This window comes from Lathyrus oleraceus, chromosome 5 (assembly GCF_024323335.1).
Source record: "Lathyrus oleraceus cultivar Zhongwan6 chromosome 5, CAAS_Psat_ZW6_1.0, whole genome shotgun sequence".
In the NCBI taxonomy this organism is placed as follows: domain Eukaryota; kingdom Viridiplantae; phylum Streptophyta; class Magnoliopsida; order Fabales; family Fabaceae; genus Lathyrus; species Lathyrus oleraceus.
In genome coordinates, this window is record NC_066583.1 from 72155553 (window position 1) to 72178656 (window position 23104).

At 33.0% G+C, this 23104-nt stretch overlaps 1 protein-coding gene and 1 long non-coding RNA gene across 2 annotated transcripts; one reads left to right on the forward strand and one right to left on the reverse strand.

Annotated features, from left to right (window-relative positions):
- Positions 1–11838: 11838 nt before the first annotated feature.
- On the forward strand, positions 11839–13851 carry LOC127085046 (uncharacterized). Its single transcript, XM_051025612.1, has 2 exons — positions 11839–12024; positions 12216–13851. Exon 2 carries the CDS (start codon positions 12644–12646, stop codon positions 13034–13036), a length of 393 nt encoding a protein of 130 aa, XP_050881569.1. The 5' UTR covers positions 11839–12024; positions 12216–12643; the 3' UTR covers positions 13037–13851.
- A 374-nt stretch (positions 13852–14225) lies between these two features.
- LOC127085252 (uncharacterized) lies at positions 14226–14987 on the reverse strand. The gene is made up of 2 exons (XR_007789052.1): positions 14683–14987; positions 14226–14593 (listed from the first exon to the last, which is right to left on the reverse strand). It is a non-coding gene; the product is annotated as an uncharacterized LOC127085252 (long non-coding RNA).
- Between the last annotated feature and the right edge of the window lie 8117 nt (positions 14988–23104).

A 23104-nucleotide genomic window follows, 5' to 3' on the forward strand; every position in this document is an offset into this window, starting at 1 on the left:
TTTGAAGAGTTCATATGGAGCCTTTTTCAATATTGGTCATATAATAACTCGATTACTTACATAACATGTCGTGCTTACCGCATCCGCCTAAAAATATTTTAGTAGACTTGAATCACTAAGCATTGTTCTTGCAAGTTCTACTAGATACTGATTCTTTCTTTCTACCATTCCATTTTATTGTGGAGTCCTTGGTGCTGAGATTTTTTGAAATATCTCATGTTCTTCACAAAACTCTTCAAATGACACATTTTGGAACTCTCCATCATGATCGCTTCTTATGGAGGCAATCTTTAGTGATTTCTCAGTTTGACTTTCTTTGAATACTTCTTGAATGCCTTTAATGCATCAATTTTCTGCACTAAAAAGAGTGTCTAAGAATATCTAGAAAAATAATCAACAATAACTAAAGCATATACATTACCTCTGAAGCTTCTCGTTCTTGATGGACCAAACAAGTCCGTATGCAACAATTGTAGTGGCCTTTAAGTAGACACCACGTTCTTAGGTTTGAAAGTTGATTTGGTTTATTTTCCCTTTTGACAAGCATCACATAATTTATCTTTGACAAACTTTATCTTAGGTAAACTAATGACAAGATCATGCTTGACTAGTTTGTTTAAATGTTCCATATGAATATGAGCAACTTTTTTTGTTTACCATGAGACATTTTAATTTCAAAGATAAATCATCTAAGGAAATCATAAAAATATTATTAAATCTCTTACCTTTGAGTTTTACCTCATGAGTGGCTTCATCTTCAATTAAGCATTCGTCCTTAAGCCTTTGTCACAAAGTTGGCTTATACTTAGAAGATTGTGCTTTAGTCCTTAAACATAAAGAACAACTTCAATGGATGTGGAAGGTGGTAATCCAACTTTTCCTATTCCAAGAATTATTCCTTTGTTGTTGTCTCCATAAGTGACATAACTCTTGGCTTTAAGCACTAGATTTGAAATTTTGTTGATATCTCCCGTTATATGCTTAGAACAACCACTATCGACATACCACAGATTTGTAGTAGTTTTCAAGCATACCTATTAAACAAATTAGGTTTTGTTAGGTACCCTAATTCCCTTGGGTCCTTCATAATTAGTTCCTTTCTTGACTCACACATAATTCCAACTTTCCATACTAAAGTTCCTTACATAGCAAGCATTAGGTGTGTGACCAATTATACCATAATAGAAACAAGTAGGAACAAAGTTACTTGGCTTAATACCCTTTTTTCATCCCTTATGTTTTGTGTAGGTTTCATTTTGGTCCCTTAATTTTAAAAAGGACCATTTTGATCCCTCAGTTATTCAAAGTGGTTCACGTTTATCCTTACCGTCCAAAACATTAGTCAAAGTCAATTGAGATGCAAATGTGGCACACACGTGTATTGGTTTATGATGACCTGGCAATGTAATACATAAAAGGCAAAATAGCCTCTCTTTTTTGTTCATGTTTATCCTCACATTTCTCTGAAGTTCTCTCAAACCCAGATTTCTCATCTTTCTCACATTTCTCTGAAGTTATCTCAAACCCAGATTTCTCATCTTTCTCACATTTCTCTGAAGTTCTCTCAAACCTCACTCTGTAGAATGACGAATCGTTGAAGAACGAAGAAAGCAAGAAGAAAAGAGATTTTTGAAGAGAATATTGGTAATGTTCTTCTTCTTCTTTTTAATCTTCACCCAATTCTATTTTAGGGTTCATCTGGGTTTGCATTTTAGGGTTTTGTGTTCCTTATTCAAAATGTTGTAATTTTAAGGTATATTATGGATGAATATGTGCATGTAGTTATACACCATGGGGGTTTTTTAGAAGGTGATTATGAGTCAAGCTATGGGGGTTCAGTTGTTGAGGTGAAGTGTGATGTTGATAAGTGGAGTTACTTTGAGGTATTAGGGATTGTTAAAGAACTGGGACATGAAGAGTCTGGAACAGTAATATACAAGGATCCAACAGTTGGTTTGTTTACTTTGAGTGATGATAAAGGTGCCCAAGAGATAGTTGATTTATGTAAGGTACATAAGAGTGTTCATTTTTATGTGCAACATTCAGTTTCTCAACCTGATTATTATGATGGAGCTATAGAGGATGCAACTAAAAACATAGCTAAGGTTGTAGTTAATGTTGATGAAACTGAAGATGTCATTGGAAAACTAGTTGAAGAAGTTTTAAATGGTAAAGTATATGGTGTAAGTGACTTGAATAAGGATGAGGTTGGAGGTACAGATGTTGATGTTAATGGGGCTAAGGATATGAGCGAGGGTGAGGTAGGAGATATTAATATTGATGTTAATGTGGCTGAGAATATGAGTGAGGGTGAGGTAGGAGATAATAATGTTGATGTTAATGGGGCTGAGGATATGAGTTAGGGTGAAGTAGGAGATAATAATGTTGATGTTAATGGGGTTGAGGATATGAGTGATAGTGATGATGTGAGTTTCCAGTATGATAGTGCCTTAGATGTTTCCTTTCAAGACTCATATGAAGACACTGATGGTTTAGTGGAAGAGGATATTACACATCTATTGGGTTATGACAAATAGGCATAAGGTAAAGGCAAAAAACATAGTGAGGAATGTGAAGGTGTTAATGAGGAATTGGAGAGTGGGTGTGAAACTGATGATGAAAGTAATTATCATAGGAAGAAGTATCCTGTTTTCAAAATCCCCAAAAACTTGCCAGACGAAAAATGGGAATTAGGAACCTATTTTGCAACAAAGAATGATTTTAAGGAGGAAATTACTTCATATGCAGTCCAGTCAGGAAGGGATTTGAGATTCTCTAAAAATGATAAATAAAGGGTAAGAGTGATATGTAAAGAAGGGTGTGATTGGAATGCATAATGTGGGAAGTTACCATATGAAGATTCTTGGCAATTGAGAAAATTGGTGGATAAGCATGATTGTAGAAGATCATATAATGTGAAGCTCATGACTACAAAGTGGTTAAGTAAAAGAATTCAAAACTCTTTGAAAGATAATTCAAATCTGAAATTCAGGGACATCAAAGAAAAATCCCAAAGGAAAAGGAATGTTGGTGTAAACAAGACTAAAGTTGTTAGGGGTTAGGTGTGCAGCAGTAGGATTGTTTGATGGCTTCTTTCTAGAACAATATACAAGAATTTATGAATATGCACATGAGATCCTTAAAACCAGTTCTGGTTCAACTGTCAAGATTAATGTTCAACATGTTCCAGACAATGTAAGTGACAATAGACCTCACTTCCAAAGGATCTACATTTATTATCCAGCCTGCAAAGAGAGTTTCAAATTATGTAGATGTATAATTGGGCTTGATGGTTGTTTTTTGAATGGCCTATGTGGAGGTCAAATATTGGTAGCCATTGGAAGAGATCCAAACGATCAAATGATGCCAATAGCCTTTGCAGTTTTTGAAGGTGAAACAAAGGACAGTTGGACATGGTTTCTAGAACTATTGATTGAGGATCTTGGAGGTAGAAGCCAATGTTGTACATATACCTTCATATCAGACCAACAGAAGGTACTGAATTTGTGATAATTAATCTCTTGTGTTTATTTTATGCATGATTATAATGTTTTGAATTTGTGATAATGAATCTCTTGTATTTATTTGTTAGGGTCTTTTGCTAGCTATGGATGAGCTTTTACTGGGTATGGAATAGTTGTTTTGCGTACGCTATTTGTACAAAAAAATTAGGAAGAGAGTTCATGGAAAGAAGTTGAAAGAGATTATATGGAAAGTTGTTAAGTTAACATATTCACAATCTTGTGAAAGGGAAATGAGAGAAATGAGAGATGTTAATGAGGAAGCATTCAAGCACATGATGAAAACACCTCCTAGGTTTTGGAGAAAATCTCAATTCAAGATAACCTATAAGTGTGATAACATGTTGAACAATATGTCGGAGGCCTTCAATAGTGTTATTATTGAAGCAAGAGCTAAGCCTATAATGACAATGCTAGAAGAGATCAGAACATACATAATGGAAAGGTGGGCAAAAAATAGAATGAGATTTGCAAACCTTACTGATGATCACACCTTGCCCAACATTATGAAGAGGTACTTTACAAACTGTTGTGTTTTGGTACTTTATAAACTATTAAGTTTTGTATACTCATAATGTAATTTTTTGGTTATTATGATTGCAAGGATTAGTGACTACACCAACATGTGGATTATAAGGTATACTCATAATGTTATGTTATTTATACTCATAATGATATGTTTTGTATACTCATAATGTAATGTTTGCTAAGATTATATCTTGTTTTCCAGAATGTCTGTTGAGCATATCTTTGGGGTTAGGCACCTTGAAAATGTTGGAGATAAGTTTAGTGTCAACTTGCAAGATCAAAGTTGTACATGTAGGAAATGGCAAATGACAGCCTTGCCATGTGTGCATGCAATTTCTTCCATGAAAAGCAGATATGTACAAAAAAAGGAAATATTAGGAGGTATACAACCATGTCATCTACCTTGTCAATGGCTCCAACCTCTGGGAAAGGACAGTTTATAATGATGTGCAACCACCAGATTTTAGAAGAATGTCAGGAAGGCCAAAAAATAAAAGGAATTTAGAGTAAGGTGAAGCTTATGGATCTAGTCGCAAACTGAGGAGGACTTGACTACATATTAAATGTAGTAAGTGCAAAAAAATTGGTCATAACAAGCTTACTTGCAAGTATCCACCAACTCAGTCTCAGGCTCAGGGAACTCAAGCTCAATCTCATACACAACCAACTCAGTCTCAGACTCGGGGAACTCAATTCAATCTCATACACAACCAGCTCAGTCTCAGACACATCAATCTCAGGATCATACACAACCAGTTCAGTCTCAAACTCAAACACACTAATCTTAGGCTCAGACTCAAGCTCACACAAAAGCTAAAGCAAGTGGTTCTAGGAATCCAGTCAAGAAGTTAAGCATTAGGAGGCCAACAAGAAGTGTGGGATCCCCAGGGCCTATAACTAGGTTATCTGCATCAAGGAATATGGTAGGCCCTACAACTAGGCTCACTTCATCTCAAGCAAGCAAGAAGAAAAAATAGATATTTCTGTTATGATGTTTTAGGTTATATTTTGGTTTGTAATGTCACATATTTTGGTACTATGTTTTGGTATAATGTGTTGTCTTAGGTCTGTAATGTCACTTATTTTGATACTATGTTTAGACATTATGTTTTAGGTACGTTTTGGTACTATGTTTTATAACCCTTATATGGGAATTCTGTTATGGTGCAATGAAAGACATATTTTGCCAATATTCTGTTGTGGCCAAATATTCAAATTATAACAGCTAAATTATACCAATTTGTCCATTTAGGTTATAGTGCAAATTACAACCAGTTAGTTACAAGTTATACCAGTTAGGTTATACCAGGTTGATAGACAAATTAAACCAGTAACTATACCAGGTGATAAACAACATTGCACAATTCCATTTCATTGACCTCATAAAACAATATTGTAGAAATACAATTCATTCATCCCATAGAACAATTCAATTCCATTTCATTGTACAGTTACGTTAAAAAATTGTAGATTAATACACTTAAAGCAGCAAAAAATAAATTTCTCCAAAATATCTTCCACTTCATTGTGTTATTGAGAGCCCCCTCAAGTTCTTCAATTAATCCTTCAGGTTTAAACAATTTTTTATGTTGATCTTCATTCTCTTTTGCTAAGATTTCTAACCTCTTTTTTTATTCTTGATAAACATGTCCCTGTCATCTTTCACTTCAGCATAAAACCAATCAAAATAATCACATCAATTACTTGTATTCCCCTGCACAGGTTACATACAACATTACCCACTGTGTAAAATCGAAATTGCAAATTTAACAAGATAGATCATTCCTTATAATGTGGACATCCACAAAATTGCTTCCCAAATTTTTTGACTGCTTTTTCCCTTCTGAGTACAGCAAAATCGCCACACCAACAGTTAGGTCTCCATTGATTTTTCAAAAAAGAATAATTAAACCCAAATTCGAAACTGTAACTCACTTATCCACCGTACCCAGACCCCTTTTACGATGGAGCAGAACTTTTATGAGCCATTATTCATAGATTATAGAAAGAAGATGAAGGAAACTGTAACTCACTTCTTCAAAATAGATTCTGAGTGAAGAAGATGGTGTCCGCGGGTGAAGACGATGGCCCTAATTCACGTGAAGAAGATTATGTTAGCTAGTGAAGAAGATGAAGGCAAAATGTAAAATACACGAAACCCTATATCATATGAAGAAGATATCCTATATGGTGTTGGTGTGGATGTTAACACTTTCACGTTCAACAGTGTTACTGTGTTTTGTCTGCAAAGGATAAACGTGGTACATATAATATAGTTGAGGGACGGAAATGAGCCTTTTAAAAATTAAGGGACCAAAATGAACCTCGCGCTAAACATACAGGACAAAAAAGGCTATTTTTCCAAATTACTTCTATATCTAGGAACATAAGATTTTTTTTCTTAACAAATCTTTTTCTTTTAGGATAATGATGAACATCGTTTGTTTTGTTCATTTTCTCTTTATTGGATTGATCACTAGCCTTAACAAAGATAGTTTTACTAGAATTTAGTTTATTAAATTTAGAATAACCAAGTCCACTTTTATCATTAGAATATCTTTTTTGATTAAGGACACCATCCAATCTAATTTATCCTTTTTCATATCTTTCAAGAACTCTTTTCAATTGGACAATTTGGAAAGAAAGCGACTCACACTCTTTGCATGTAAAAATATATTTTTGTTTTTCAACTTCAAAATTTGTTTCCATGGTGTTAATCTTTTCTTCAAGAGATAAAATATGTTTCTTTTGTTTTGAAATTATTTTATATATAATTTTGCATTCATTGAATAGCTCATCTATAGCACCTTGTGCATCATTATCATAAATGGAAAAATCATTACTAACCTCTTCATCTTCATCATAGGAATCGTGTGATGCCATCAAAGCAAGATTTGCACATTCTTCACTTTTTGAGTCGAATGATGAAATTATTTCATTGCCTTTCCATGCAATGTAGGCTCTTTTGGATTTTGTCTCTTTTCTATTTTTGAAGTTGTTCTTCTTGGTGAGTTTTGGATAATCCGTCTTTATGTATCCTTGCTTTCCACACTCATAGCAAGTGACATTTGGTGTTGAAGTGGAAACATCATTTTTCCTGAAAAATTTCTTTCTTTTTGCATAATTCAAGGATTTTTCATTATCACCAAATAACTTACCAAGTCTTTTTACAAGGAGCATAAGGTTTTCCTCTTCTTCCGAAGCATCATCTTCTTGTTCTTCTTTGTGTCAACTTTCAAAGCAATGCCTTTAGATTTCTTCTCTTGATTCTCATGATTTTCAAGTCTTCCAAGTTCAAGTTCATGCTCTTGAAGTTTTTCAAATAAGGATGTGGATGTCATGGTAGAAAGACTTTTCTTTTCTGATATCTTTGTCACCTTTGGTTGTCATTCCATGGTTAAAGACCTAAGCACTTTAAGATTAAGATCATCGTTAGTAAAAGACTTACCGAGAGCAATCAAGTGATTTGTCAGGTGTACAAATCTCTTTTGCATACCGATGATAGATTCTCTGGGATGCATTCTAAATATCTCTTACTATTGACGTAAAGTATTCAATCTAGATCTCTTCACTTCAGCGGTTCCTTCATGAGTTTCTACCAATGTATCCCATATTTGCTTTGCCATCGTACATTGAGAGACACGAAAGAATTCATTCATGTTAAGTGCACTTTGAAGTATCTTGATTGCTTTGTTATTGTAAAGGACTTTTTTCTTATCATCTTCATCCCATGAACTCTTAATCTTTGGTGTCTCAACCCCATTGGCAACACTTGTAGGAACAAACAGACCATTCTCCACAACATCCCATATTTCTTCTCCTTGTGCTTCCAAATGAGCTTTCATGCAAATTTTCCAAAAGTCAAAGTTTTCACCAGAAAATAGTGGAGGTTTATTGCTACTGCCACCATCTTTAAAAACAGGATTTGCACTTGCGGAAGCTATTCTGGATCTTTAGGAACATGTTACATATAATCCGCTCTAATGCCAATTGTAAGTGTATAAGTACACCTAAGAGAGAGGGTAAATTAGGTATTTAAAAATTTATCTGTTTTTTTATGGTGTATCTTTCTTTTCTTGCTTGATGCGATAAGTGATGAAAGCAGTAAATGCGGAAAATAAAGAACACCGAGAATTATCCTGGTTCCCCTCACAATACGATAGTACATCCAGTCCCCTTACACAGTAAGAGATTTCAATAACGTCAAAACTTTTGTACAAGCCTAATCTAGACTTTTATACATAGGGTTCTAACCTAATCACCAAGAATAATCCTCTTGTGATTAACTATTCAAGAAAAGAAAACAATCCTTCTTTTTCTTACAAGCTTGTTCCCAACCGTCCTAGATAACAAGTACAATAACCACACAATCTTATATTCAACAATCCTAGAAAAATAAGATGTTGATACAGTAATGAATTTGAGTAGTAATAAGTTTGATAAATTAAATCCTATATGTAGGACTTCTTCTCTTTCAAATATGAAAGTTCAATATCATAAACTCTCTAAGTGTTCAATGATGCTTTTAGAATAATATGAAAGTTTTTAAAAAGCATTTATGTCTGGAACAAGTGAATTGAAAATTATGCAGAGATTTTTTGTATAATATGTTTAAAAGAGGTAACAGTAAAATGAAAATTTAAATTCTATTTATAGAGTAAGAACAACCTTGATAAAACATGGCAATGGTTGGATAATTTTACTCAAAAATAATGGCAAACAGTGTCAATCGATTACATGTAATAAAAATTTGAAAATTTACACTGCTGCAATCGATTGCAAGTGTTAAAAATTTATTTTCTACAAAGCTATCAAATCGATTGCACAGAAGCTTCATCGATTGCATGCTGAAACCTTTTGGGAAAAAAATTAAGTCCAAAAACTTCACGAATGCATCATATCTAATTTTCAACCAATGATAGTAAAAACATTTGAAAAATATTTTAACAAAGTATAGAATGAATTTTTCAAATGCATGATCAAATATATTAAACACTTCAAGATTGCCTATGATAAGGATTTCATATACCTTGAATGTTGATCATAAGCAATTTTCCCTTCTTCTTTAATAATGAGACTTGAGCTTTAAACATTGTCTTCATCAAAATTTATTGGAAGCTTCTCTTCACAACGGAATCGTTGCTCTAGGATTTGAAATGCCTTGTAGAGGAGGAAGAGACGGTTGATTACTTGTTGCAACTTCACGCAGCAACAAATTGAGCAGCTTTAGATCAAGCCATCACTTGAAGTTGTCAAAATTGGAGATCTAGAAATTTGAAGAATCAAAGTTGAGATGCTAATTAATTGAAATGAAACTTGGTAGAATCTCGTGTTTGATTCGAAATGCTCTTGACTTGATGACCTGAAGAGGTTTTGAACTGATGAGTCGAAGAGTGAACGTGAATTATAGAAATTCTAGGAAACGGAAATTGATTCTCATAGACGACGCCACTGTCTGATCAGGAACCAAAAATGAGTCGATGAGCAGTGACGACGGTGGATCACAAACTTCCAATGCGGTGGAGTGAGGGGACCTGCAAGGTTAACACTTCAACCCTGAAGTCAGTATGTGAGAGAAAAGACTGAAGTGAAATTGTAACCTAAGTTTGACGCCTTCTCTATATTTGGAGAAAGAGAAATAACGAACTCGTTATTTGTAATGAGTGAATTGCAGAGAGTCGTTGGATGCATTTGCAGTTAAGATCCTTAGTAGTCATCAAAATGATCATTTCCGTGTGCTAAGATGATTCTAATAGGAATGTGGTCCCTTCGTGGTGGTCGACTGAGGTTGATATGATCGGCGTAGAATATATATATATATATATATAAATCGAAATTATAATAATTTAAAAAATAGTATATTTTGAAAAGACCAAATTTAGGCGATTATTTATATAGTCCGACGGTAAAGAACTGTTGATACATTTGAAGCATTGAAGAAATTTTAGTGGGAATTTAAGAGTAATTAAGTTAAGAAATACTCTTTTTTTTTTTAATTAAGCAATTGCATGGTTCCATGTTAAAAGTAGTTAATGGAAGCTTTCATTTCACTTTTGTCTATCTTCCCTGCCTCGTTGAAAGTTTAAAAAAAGGCATCCATGCTTCAAAAGATAAAGATAAGGTCTTATCTAAAAATAGAATATAGTTCTCAAATAAACACTGGTTAACATTGAATGAAAATAGCATAATATCAATATTTTGAATACATTAACAATAACAATGTCATATTTGTCTCCTAATATTTTCAAAGTGATCCTTAATTATTGGATACTAACATTACCTTCCATAAATTAAGTTCCTTTATGCTCTCTCTTTTTGTCCTACCAAAACAAATAAACAATAGCCATGAGTATAAAGTTGAATAGAAAGAGAATTTGAAAAGATAGGAGATGCCATTAGAATAACTATTATTGTTGTGCCAAAAAATTAGTTTTGTTTATTGTCTAGTGATGAGAACCAAGTGGAGCAAAGATTCTATAGAAGAGCCTTACATAAGGCATATATAGTATGGATTGGGTTTGCAAATCATTGAAGTGAATAGTGGAAGTGCTTCAGCTTTCACTCTCAAAGGCCAAGAATAATTTAGAGCAATGTTTATTTTTCAAGCATTTGACATATAAAATCACCACATAGTATATAGACTTTCCAACCTCAAGTGGTGGAGGCATTTTCACTTTGTGTTTACTTTGAATAACTAGTGAATACAAATCTAATCTATACTCACGTACTATTTTGTCCTTGATTTCTAAAATGCCAAGAATATAATTCTGATGGATAAATCATTAAAATTAGATTAATGATATGATCATCTTTAAAAGAATGTAGCATGGGCTACTGTAATTACGGTTAAATCGTTATTAAATAAGATGTTTATAACATATTTGTCACGATAAATTTTATATCCTCTGATCTTAAAGATAATGCTTAATGAATAGAACTTATAAAATAAAGAGAATAGGGGAGGTCAAATAAATTATTATTTAGAAAATTGGTAGACTTGACTAACTCAAAATATTACTACACAAGAATTATTGATGCTAGACAATTTTATCATTTAAAATTATTATATGATTTGAAATAAAAGTTTTTATATGATGGCTCAAGTTTATAACCTACTTCCTTTGTTTCAATATTTAAATATAAGACATTTTTTATTTATTTTAAGTTATAAGAAAAAGGATTTATTTATTTTAGTGTATGTTTAGTTCCATTAAAAATAAAATTGATCTTTTTCCTATAATTTATTCTAGTTGAAGATGTGAGTTTTATCTTTTAAATTTAAAAATGAATTTAATATTATAATTTATTGTTAAATCTTATATATATATATATATATATATATATATATATATATATATATATATATATATATATATATATATATATATATATATATATATATATATATATATATATATATATATATATTCAATTCATTTTTATAAAAAATAGAGGTTTAAATGAAGTTTTGGTCCCCCTTCTTTCATTTTTCTAAACTTTTAATCCTCCTTAAAAAAACTAGGTTTTAAGTCCTTTGTTTTGAATATTTTTGGGTTTTTTTTTCTGTCCAAAATTGGCTATGTGGTATGGTCAGTTATGAGGTGACAAATGAAATATTGACCCAAATTGAAAAAACAATATCACGTCATTTAAAAATATTTTATATTTGATTTATATTTAAAAATATATAAAATAATTAAAACTAATTATGTCGTTATGTTATAAAACATCTTAGCCTATAAATGTGTTTCACTTTATACCTCAAACGTGTTTCCTCCAATTACTCAAGAACCCTAGTCCAGAAACGTGTTTCCCCTCAATTCTGAAGAACCCTAATTCTAATTCGCCCCTAACCCAGAAAAAAGCAACCTTAATCATTCTTTGTGACCACGCTTCATCAAGATTCAGAAGCAGCAATTGACAAATTTCTTCCAGCAACAGAGAAAAGCAATGAAGAGGAGAAGTTTTATCTCAGGTATGTATTATTATGTCCCACGATAGAAATATCATTGTCTGCATTTCTTGTTGTACATGGTGGTCCCATTTTATTTTAGGGTTTATGATCCTTTTTCGTTTAGGACATGTGGTCTCATAGTGTTTTAAGGTTTGTAAAGTATTTCTTGTGGTCTTTGTCTCATTCTGACTTGTATTAATTATATTTTCCAGGTCTTCCAACTCTCAAAAAATTAGGTTTAGAATTCATCATAGAGGCTGCTTTGTTGACACCCCTGTGAAACTGTATATTGTTGGGTTAATTTCAGAAATGAATTGGAAATGGGATGTTTACTACCTGTCGTATTTAAAATAGTTGGAATTGATTAAAAAAATATGGATATTGAGACATTAGGTGTATTTGGTATTAGAACTCTAGGTTTAGCTTTAGTCGTGGCCTTCGAGCATTTAATTATGATGATGATGTGTTGCAACTTATTAAAGATGCTAATGGTTGTGGGGTAATAGATTTGTATGTTGATCATAGCATTAGTGAGTCTGACATTGTATATGAGGCATAAATAGGGAATGACATAACTTATGATGATGATGAAGTTCATTGTACTGGTGAGAAGTTTGTTGATAATGAAGTGGAAGTGGAAATGGATAATAAAGTTGAATTGGACAATGAAGCTGAAGTGGACAATAAAGATGAAGTGGACAATGAAGATGAAGTAGGTGATGATGTTGAAGTAGGTGATGATGCTGAAGTACGTGATGATGTTGAAGTAGATGATGGTGAGGATAGTGAGCCCGAGTTAGATTGGACAACTGTAATTTCATCTGAAACAACTAAACCACATGATAATGACTTTCACCATGATAATGGTGAAGATTCTAACCAAGTGCAGACACCACCTGGGAGTGAAGATGATGAAGAGTATGAGAGATTTTCATCCTATAAGGTTGGTAAGGGAATGAAGTTTCAATTAGGTGTGATATTTAATAACAAGAAGTTGGTAAGGGATTCTATAAAGGAATATTCTATGGTTTAAAATATGTATACCTAAAGAAGAATGATGGAAATATGATGGTTGTTAGGTGTATTGATGAATGCAGGTTCTACATGAGAGTTGGTAAAAGGGTTAGTAACCAATATTGGCAAGTGGTGAGTTTATATGATGAGCATATTTGTCATAGAATAGCCCAAAATAGACAAGAAAAGATTGAATGGTTGGGCAAGCAGTGTAGCCATATACTAAAGCATACTCCTGATATGAAGCCAACTGGACTAGTTACTTTGTCATTTGATAAGTGTGGTGTTAAATTGTTATCTGATCGGGCTTATAAAACTAATAGAAGAGCAATAGATATTAATCAAGGAGCAAGAAGGGACCAGTTGACACATTTAAGAACATATGCTAATGAGTTACTTAAGTCCAACCTTAATAGTAACATTGTGTTGCAATGCTCTGACTCCAGTGTTAGACCTGTGTTTGAGAGAATATAAATTTGTTTAGAGGCATGCAAGGCAAGTTTTACATGTTATTGTATACCACTTATAAGACTTGATGCATGATTTTTAAAAGGAGAATATGGTGGACAATTGATGGCAACTGTAGGGATGGATGGAAATAACTAGATATTTCCAATTGCATATGTTGTTGTAAAGGAAGAAACTAAGGACTCTTGGGAATGGTTCTTAAATATCTTACTTGAAGACTTGCAAGGCATAAATCAAAGGGAATATGCTTTCATTTCAGATCAACAAAAGGTAGAGCACTCTTATCTTATATGTTTTTCCTACTTATGCTTATATTTATTGTATAAAAGTTACTTTAGTTGTGTTACTTGTATTTTATAGGGTCTTTCCCAGCTGTTTAAGGTTTTGTGTTTTGGTTTGGTTTGTCATGAACAAAGTTGCAACTGTCATGAACAAGTTTATGAAATGTCAATGATATTTTAAGTCTTGAAATTTCACTGTTACGTTACAGGTCTATCATACAAGTTACAAACTGTATTTCATTGTGTTTTGTTCAAGGTTTACACTTGTTACCATTGCCCTCAACTTGACATTATAGGTTTGTCATTATTAAATTACAAACTGTCATGAACAGGTCTATCATAACAATTACACATTATGTTCAAGAATAATTCCATGTATGTCATAAAAACAATTACATATTTGTCATATTCAACAATTACATATTTGTCATAACAACAATCTTAACATTGCACTCAATATTCAACAATAACAATCTTCATTCAACTTAACATAGTCAATTACATTGCATTGCAGTTCACACAACATTAACAGTGTATTACATTGCACAAATAAACTTAACACAAACAAACCTAACATAATCAACTAATTTATTACATTTGATACAACAAATCCAATTAACAGCATTAAGGTCATTCTCATGGTAGACTTGTTCATCATCTTCAAGAACTTGATCTTCAACTTCAGTTGATCCTCTCTGATAATGGCTTCATTCAACTTGACATTTTATTGGTTTAATTTTTTATGCATTAAAGATATTACTTTCTTGACTCATTGATACATTTCTTCATCGTACCAGATGAAGTGACTACTCTTGTATCCTTGTATTCTGGGATTTTAGAAATAGATAAGAAAAATAAGTGATTTTTTGGAAATCACAAAATAACATTGTTCATGGATATTACAAATAAAACTAACCTTGTACATCCCACAGCCAAAAAACGACGAGTTGGGTTCAAATCGTTTACGTCGCCATTAATGGAGAAGGAATACCACACTTACATTCGACATGATTGGAGCGAGAAACACTACGATTACTTGATGTTGAGTATTGAGACATGGTCGCTGAGCGCTGGATCGTGAAAATTGATACGAAATGTATAGTTTTCTAGAGAAGGATAAGAATGTCTTGTTTTCTAGGATTTACTGGGTGGAAATGGGGAAGAACACCAACCCTTTGGTCTTCATGTCATGTTTTATAATGTTTTTCATTTACAATGATTAATTTAAAATGTTTGTTATTTAATATGTTTAATTAACATGTTTTTAAATGATGTGACGTTGTTTTTTCAACTTTGGTCAATATTTCATTTGCCACCTCATAGTTGAACATGCCACATAGCCAATTCTGAACCGGAGACAAAAAAAAATCAAAAATATTCAAAACAAAGGACTTAAAATCTGTTTTTTTAAGGGGGAATTAAAAGGTTAGAACAATGGAAGAAGGGAGACTAAAAATACATTTAAGTCAAAAATAGATTAATCATGTTGTTCTTAAAAATGTATTCTGAATTGTTTTTACTTATTTTTGTGAAAATAAATACAAATCATTTAAACTCATTTTCCTCATTTTCTCTCCTCCATAAACCAATAAAAAACATTTTAACTATTTTCATTAAACTTATTTTAATAAACAAAAAATTATATTTTAAACTATTATAATTTAATTTATTGAGACAATAGAATTATAAATTTAGTTATGAAAATTTTATTTTATATTCTTTTAAAGAATTTAAATTCCTTTGAAAACCGTAGTAAAATGATCATTATTTTAATTAATAAAAAATGGTGTAATTATTCTCTAATTTAGATTTTAAACTCATTAAAATATGATCATTATTTTAATTAATAAAAAATGGTGTAATTATTCTCTAATTTAGATTTTAAACTCATTAAAATATATTGAAATAATTGAATGATAAGTTAAATTGATTACTCAAACTAGAATAAAGTGAAAAGTCCACCACTTATTTTGTCTAAGTAATTGATTTTATTTTGCATGTAATTGTGTGTACTTTATGAATAATACATTTTGTTGTTCATTAGTTTTGTGGTTAGCTTTATCACGGGAAAATAGTGGTAGGACATGTTACTTAGTAAAAACCAAAAGGACAATTTAGATGATGAAACTCGTGAGTGAGAACTCGTACTTCTTCAATTATGTATTTTTACATAGCCATTTATAACATCATATATTATTAAATTAAATGTTTTAAAACCACTAAAATTATAAAGTAGATAAACTTGGAAGTTGTATTTGAGTTGGATTTTTGTTCTTGATAGTGGTGGGGATAAAAGTTGAAGAGTACGTTTTGCATAGAGGCCTTTTGTATTGGGTATCTAATTGATTATAATCTCAATTACCGTACACATGAAAATGACTTGCAAATTATTTTCCTTTTATTCCATGACCTAACTTACTTTTGTTTTCTTATTTTCTTATGTCAATTAGCATCCATTGTTACATACCATCATACGTATCCAATTTTACTACCTTCTATTGCATAGTTTGAAATTTCATTGATCCCAATTTTACTACTTTCTATTGCATAGTTTGAAATTTCATTGATCCCACGGTAGATTAAATATGGAGATTTTTAATACTGTTGAATTGCAAATTTTTGTGTTGAATAGATCAACAAAAATAAGGATAAGTTGAAATATATAGTGTGCGTCGAGTTGTATTAGATGTTGAAGTGTCGAAGTAGGTTATTTGACACAGGATTTCAACTTAGACCAAAATAGGTATATTAGTCTTTTATAATTTTTGGGTTTTAGCTTAGGGAGCAAGCTAGCTCAATTATAAATAAGGAGTAACCCCTATTATTGTAAACATTTGAATTCAGATTAATAAAGAATCACAGTTTGTGAGCAGAGAGTTATCTGTAGAGAATCATATTTTTCCCCAATTTTCATCAAACCTTAATCATATTTCTCATTCAATTTTTCTTTTCTTGTTTTCATCATTATTGTGCAACGATACAATCTTGCAACCAATGTTGGTTGATTCACTCGAGTGAAGAGTGAAGAACAATAGGGAATTTGATCGGTTGATTGAATCTTGTTCATCAAGATTGACTCGGAATTACTCAAAGTTTTTGATTTAATTCCAACATCTGGTATCTAGAGCATTGGCTGAGCGATTCTTGGAAGCATAGCATGATGAATCATCCGAACGGGCATTTTCCGACGAGTCTCCCAATTTTGAAGAATCGGAATTACGAGAATTTATGCAAGTAGATAAAGGTTGTCTTTTGCTATCAAGATATTTGGGATCTTGTGAAAGAATGAGTGACACCGCTTGCAGCAAACGTTGCGGATGAAGAAAAAGTTGAACACAAAGAATTGAAGAAGAAAAATTATAAAGTTCTCTTTAAAATCCATCAATGTGTTGATTCTGATGATTTTGAGAAGGTTAGTGATGTTGAATCAGCGAAAGAAACATGGGAAATTCGGGAAAAATCATTTGGAGGCGCAGAGAAGGTGAAAGATGTGAGGTTACAAACTCACAAAAGAACGTATGAATTGCTTCAGATGGAAGACAATGAAAGCATAACGGATTTCTTCACTAGGGTTACAAAAATGGTGAATCAAATCAAGGTATGCGGAAAAGTGTTGACATCAAGATCATTTGTTTCAAAGATCTTGAGGTCATTGGCTCCAAAGTTCTACCACGTGGTGGTAGCCATAGAAGAGTCGGAAGATTTGCCAGCATTGACAAAGGAAGAGCTTCAAGGGACGCTTGAATCTCATGAACAAAGAATGGATGAAAGAGTTGTAGGCAATTCGAAGAGTGATGTGACTTTGCAGGCGCAATCAGCAAGAGAAAAGAAAGGCAAGCGGAAGTGGGTCGAAAATAAAGGTAGAGGAGGCTACAACAATTCGACTAGCCGCTGTCAGAAAGAAGGAGGTTGGTCGAATTAGAGAAAACCTTCATACCAAAGTAACCAAAGAGGTAGTGTTGTAGGTAGAGGAAGAGATGGTGGTCAAAAACCTGACAAAAGTCACATTCAGTGTTTTAATTGTCAGAAGTATGGTCACTACTTAAGTGATTGTCTTGAAAACAGAAGAATCAGGAAACTGATGCAAAGTTTGCAAAGCATGAAGAAGAAGAGATGTTGTTGATGGTCACAACAAGAGATGAAGAAAGATTCCAGAACCAATAATACTTGGACTAAGGATGCTCATCACACATGACTGGTAGGAAAGATTGGTTTGTCAACATGAAACCCTCAATGAAGAACATGGTAAAATTTGCAAATGACAATACTGTAGCAGATGAAGGTATTGGTGATGTTTTGATTATGAGAAAAGATGGCAAAAGTTCCGTAATTTCCAATGTATTATACATACCAGGCATGAAAAGTAATTTGCTCAGCATAGGACAGTTGGTTGAAAAGAACTACAAAGTTCGATCGAAGACAAGATGATGAGAGTTCTCTACTCAGGTGGAAGGTTAATCTTGAAGGCACATATGTCTCATAATAGAACCTTTAAGGTTGAAATTAATGTGATGGAGCACAAGTGCCTTGCAACTGCAACTAGCAGGGATGAATAGATATGACATTATAGACTTGGTCATCTCAATTTCAAAGACATCAGAGGTCTGAAAAGAAATAATATGGTTTCAGGGTTACCAGAAATCGACATTCCAAATGAAGTGTGTGAAGAATGTGTGCAGGCGAAGCAGCACAAGAACAGCTTCAACAAGGATGCAGGAAGCAAGTTGAAGGCAATTTTCGAAGTCATATACTTTGATGTGTGTGGTCCTATCCAAGTAGATTCCATTGGAGGTAACAGATGCTTTGTCACATTCATATATGATTTCAGTCGAAAACTGTGGACTTACTTGATCAAGAAGAAAAGTAAAGTGACCGAGGTATTTGCCAAATTTAAATCTATGGTCGAAAGATAAAGTAGTCAAAAACTCAAGATTTTGATGACTGATGGTGGTGGAGAGTATGTGTCAAAAGACTTCGACAAATTATGTCAAAAATAAAAGATTGTGCATGAGGTAGTGTCACCCTACACTCCACAGCAGAATAGAATTGCAGAAAGGAATAATAGAACCAGCATGAACATGGTGATAAGTATGTTGAAAGGCAAGCATTTATCCAAAGAATTATAGGGAGAAGTTGTGTTGACCGCAACCTACATATTGAACAGATCTCCGACGAAGAAGCTAGAAGGAATTATGCCAGAAGAATGTTGGTCTAGTGTTAAGCCTAGTTTAATCAATTGAAGCTATTTGGATCTATAGCATGTAGACATGTTCCAGATCAGTTTAGAAGAAAACTTTATGACAAGTCGAGTCAGATAATCCCAATAGGATATCATTTGACTGGAGGTTACAAGTTGTTCGACCCAGTGAACAAGAAAGTAATGATCAGCAGGGACGTGATCATATATGAGCTTAAGGAATGGGATTGGACTGAAAACATCAAGAAGCATTCAGTGAGAATCTTATATGAAAAACCAGCAAATGAAGTCGAAAGAGAGTTCGACAAGAAGAAGTCAGAGGTCAAGTAAACACAAACGGGCCTCAAAGAACAAGACACATGCCTGCAAGGTTGCAAGAATATATGATTACATCATATGATGTGATCGATGATGAAGGTGAGTTGGTACAATATGCTTTCTATGTAGATGTTGAACCAGTTAATGTAGCTGAGGCATTGAAGGATTCGAAGTGGGTGAAAGCAATGAATGGGGAACTGAAGTTCATCGAAGTCAACAACACTTGGTCACTTGTCAAATTACCTCAAGGAAAGAAGGAAATCAATGTTAAGTGGGTATACAAGGTGAACTTGAATCCCAAAGGAGAATTAACTCGACACAAGGAAAGGATTTTGGCGAAAGAACTTATTCAAAAGGAAGGAATCGACTTCGATGAAGTTTTTGCACCTCTTGCTAGGATCGAAAAAATCAAGTTGGTCGTTGGTCTAGCAAACATGAACAACTGGCACACATGTCAGATGGATGTGAAATGTGCATTCCTCAATGGCCCCTTAGATTAAGAAGTTTATGTTGCACAACCAGTTGGGTTTGTGAAACATGGCTAAGAAAGCAAGGTATACATGATACATAAAGCCTTGTATGGACTTAAGCAAGCCCCAAGAGCTTGGAATAAGAAGATGGATAGATTTATAAGGGAGAAGGAATTTGTGAAGTGCACAACTGAACATGGAGTATATGTAAGAAGAAGCAATAGTGAATTATATATATTATGTCTCTATGTCAATGACCTGTTAATAATAGGAAGTTGCAAGAAGAAGATCAAAGATTTCAAACATGACCTAGGTGAGGAGTTTGAAATGTCACACTTAGGAAAACTCTCATATTTCCTTGGCATCGAGTTCTATAAGAGTGGTAGAGGTTTAATGATGCACCAAAGAAGATATGCAGGTGAAATACTCAAGAGATTTGAGACCAAGAATGAAATCCAACTTCGACTCCAGCTGAGCACATATTGCAACTGTCGGAAGAAACGGATGAAAATGATATTGATCCAACTCATTACAGAAGACTCATTGGATCACTTTTATACCTTTGTCACTTAAGTACTGATCTAGCATACAGTCTGGGTATGGTGAGAAGATTCATGCAGAAGCCAAAGGTATCATGCCTAGAAGAGGCGAAGAGGATACTAAGGTATATGAAAGGAACTCTCGACTATGGCATTTTGTTTCTTGCAACTGATGAAGGAAAAGAATGCAAGTTAATGGGATACACCGGTTCGAGTTCGTGTAGTGATGTTGAGGATAGAAAATCCATAGATGGCTACATGTTTATGCTAGGTGGTGCACTAGTTGCTTGGAGTTCAAGAAAGGAACTAGTATTAGCATTGTCGCCGTGTGAAGCAGAGTACATAGCTGCTTCTCTTTGTGCATGTCAAGCAACTTGGATGGTGAATTTGGTCGAAGAGATTACAGGGAAGATTCATGGAGCAATTACCATGAAGATCGATAGCATGTTTGTTGTCAATCTAGCGAAGAATCCGATAATGCATGGATGGAGCAAGCACATCGAAATGAGGTTCCACTATCTTCAAAAGTAGGTAGCAGAAGCGAAGCTGAACTTGGAACGTTGCAGAACTGAGAATCCGATTGTAGATATTATGACGAAAGGAGTGTAAGTCGGAGTGTTTAAGAAGTTAAGATCTATGATGAATGTAGATAGCTTAGACACAGTGAATTAGGTGGTGTGTTGAATTGTAATTTCTTGTATCGAAGCATATAGTGCTCGACAGAAACAAGGATGTGTCGAAACATGTAGTGTGCGTCGAGTTGTATTAGATGTCGAAGTGTCGAAGTAGGTTGCTTGATACAGGATTTCGACTTAGACCAAAATAGGTATTTTGGGCTTTTGTAATTTTTGGACTTTAGCTTAGGGAGCAAGCTTGCTCAATTAGGAATAGGGAGTAACCCCTATTATTGTAAACACTTGAATTCAGTTAAATAAAGAATCACATTTTGTGAACGGAGAGTTGCTTGGCAGAAAATCATATTCTTCCCCAATTTTCATCAAACCTTAATCTTCTTTCTCATTCAATTTTTCTTTTCTTGTTTTCATCATCATTGTGCAACGATACAACCTTGCAACCAAGGTTAGTTGATTCACTCGAGTGAAGAGTGAAGAACAAAAGGGAATTCAATCGATTGATTGAATCTTATTCATCAAAATTGATTCGGAATTATTCAAAATTTTGGATTTAATTTCAACAAATAGTTCCTTCTATTTCTCTTGTTTATCCGTTGTTTATTTTTGTCAATCATTAAATTGTTGGTATTATATGCTAATATTTTGATTTTAGGTGAACTCACTTGTATCATTACTTCATCTAACATTAACCTTATTTTAGATTTTAGATTTTTTTTCCATATTCATGAGAAACATGACCTCCATTAAGATAATAGACGAAAAATTAAAATGATAGTAGATTACATCACACATATTTATAGGCACTCATAAATTAATAGCTAATTAAGATTTTTAAATATTTCTTTAAAGAAAAAATAACTTATAACATTTTATTGATGATATGTTTTATATAATATAATATTTTTACTAATAATTGGAAGTTGCTTAAAGATGAAGATAAAAGTGTTTTTTATTTTTTCTCATATGGTTCCGTTTTAACTTATTTATTTTGGTTGTTTTGTGTTTTCATTAGATGATTGAATGTTGTGTTAGAAATCTTTAGCTTGTTTCATGATTTCTTAAAATCTTCGGGGCAATTTGCTTATATCTGGTATGAAATTTAAGGATCATCATGATTAGCACTGAGGGTATAACTATCAAAGACACAAGCCAAATAATTTAAGAATTAGAAGGACTAATGAAAAGCACATGTCCTAAGAAAGTTAAAGAGACGAGACCTTAAATTAAATATTAGCAACTACGATGAAAATAAGTCCTAAATTAGAATACTTGAAGATCAAAATAGTCAACTACGTAAGTCCATAAGAGGAGAAAGGGGTGCATGTTATGCTACCACTTTTACTTCATTTATTCATTTTTTGAGTTGTATTTAGTTTGGTTGAGACTTGGTTTTATTTAGGCTTAACATGTATAATCGTGTGTTATTTCAAATTTTAAGTGTGTTCAGAAGTTTCAATTAGTTACAAGCTCTCAAGGCTATAGCTTATGACTTGACAAATGGTGTGTTTATCTTTCAAATAAGTACTACTAAGAAAACCACATCATGTAACATGTTATAACCTCGATCATTAAGCCAATCATACTAAGAGCTTTTATTTAGGCGTCTAAAAAAAATAGTAATACATTTCACTATGATCCATATTAGTAACTATAGTGATATGTTAAGGCAATACATGTTTCGTATCTCACCACAAGCAGTTTTCCTTTTTAGGTTACAAAATGGTATGTCACTTATAATCATAATATTTATTTTAAAACTAAAGTATCATTCACCACGGTCTATAATAATAATCGTTGTAAAATGTACATGCATGTTATCACGGTCGTTTATATCAATCATGGTGAAAAGTACAACATATATTTAAGCGAAAGTTTGCTCAATTAGGACAAAACGCAATCGTCTCTCTCAAAACGAAACTCTAACACTCTCTCACGTCTCATCCTAACTCCATGAACTGTTGCATACCACTTCTTCACAAAATTTCAACATATATTCTTCATCTCTAATGGATCAAGGAAATGTGTTACATAAAACTCATTTATTTAACTTCCTCATCACATTTCAGGTACGTGACACGTTTTCACATTTTATATTCTTGGTTTTATTTTTGTTGATATATGTTATATGTTGTTTAAGGTATGTTGTTGTTGATAAAAAATTGTATGTTGTTGATGATTT

Coding starts and splice junctions, on each gene's coding strand:
- LOC127085046 (XM_051025612.1), top strand. CDS start 12,644: ATGGATAATAAAGTTGAATTGGACAATGAAGCTGAAGTGGACAATAAA.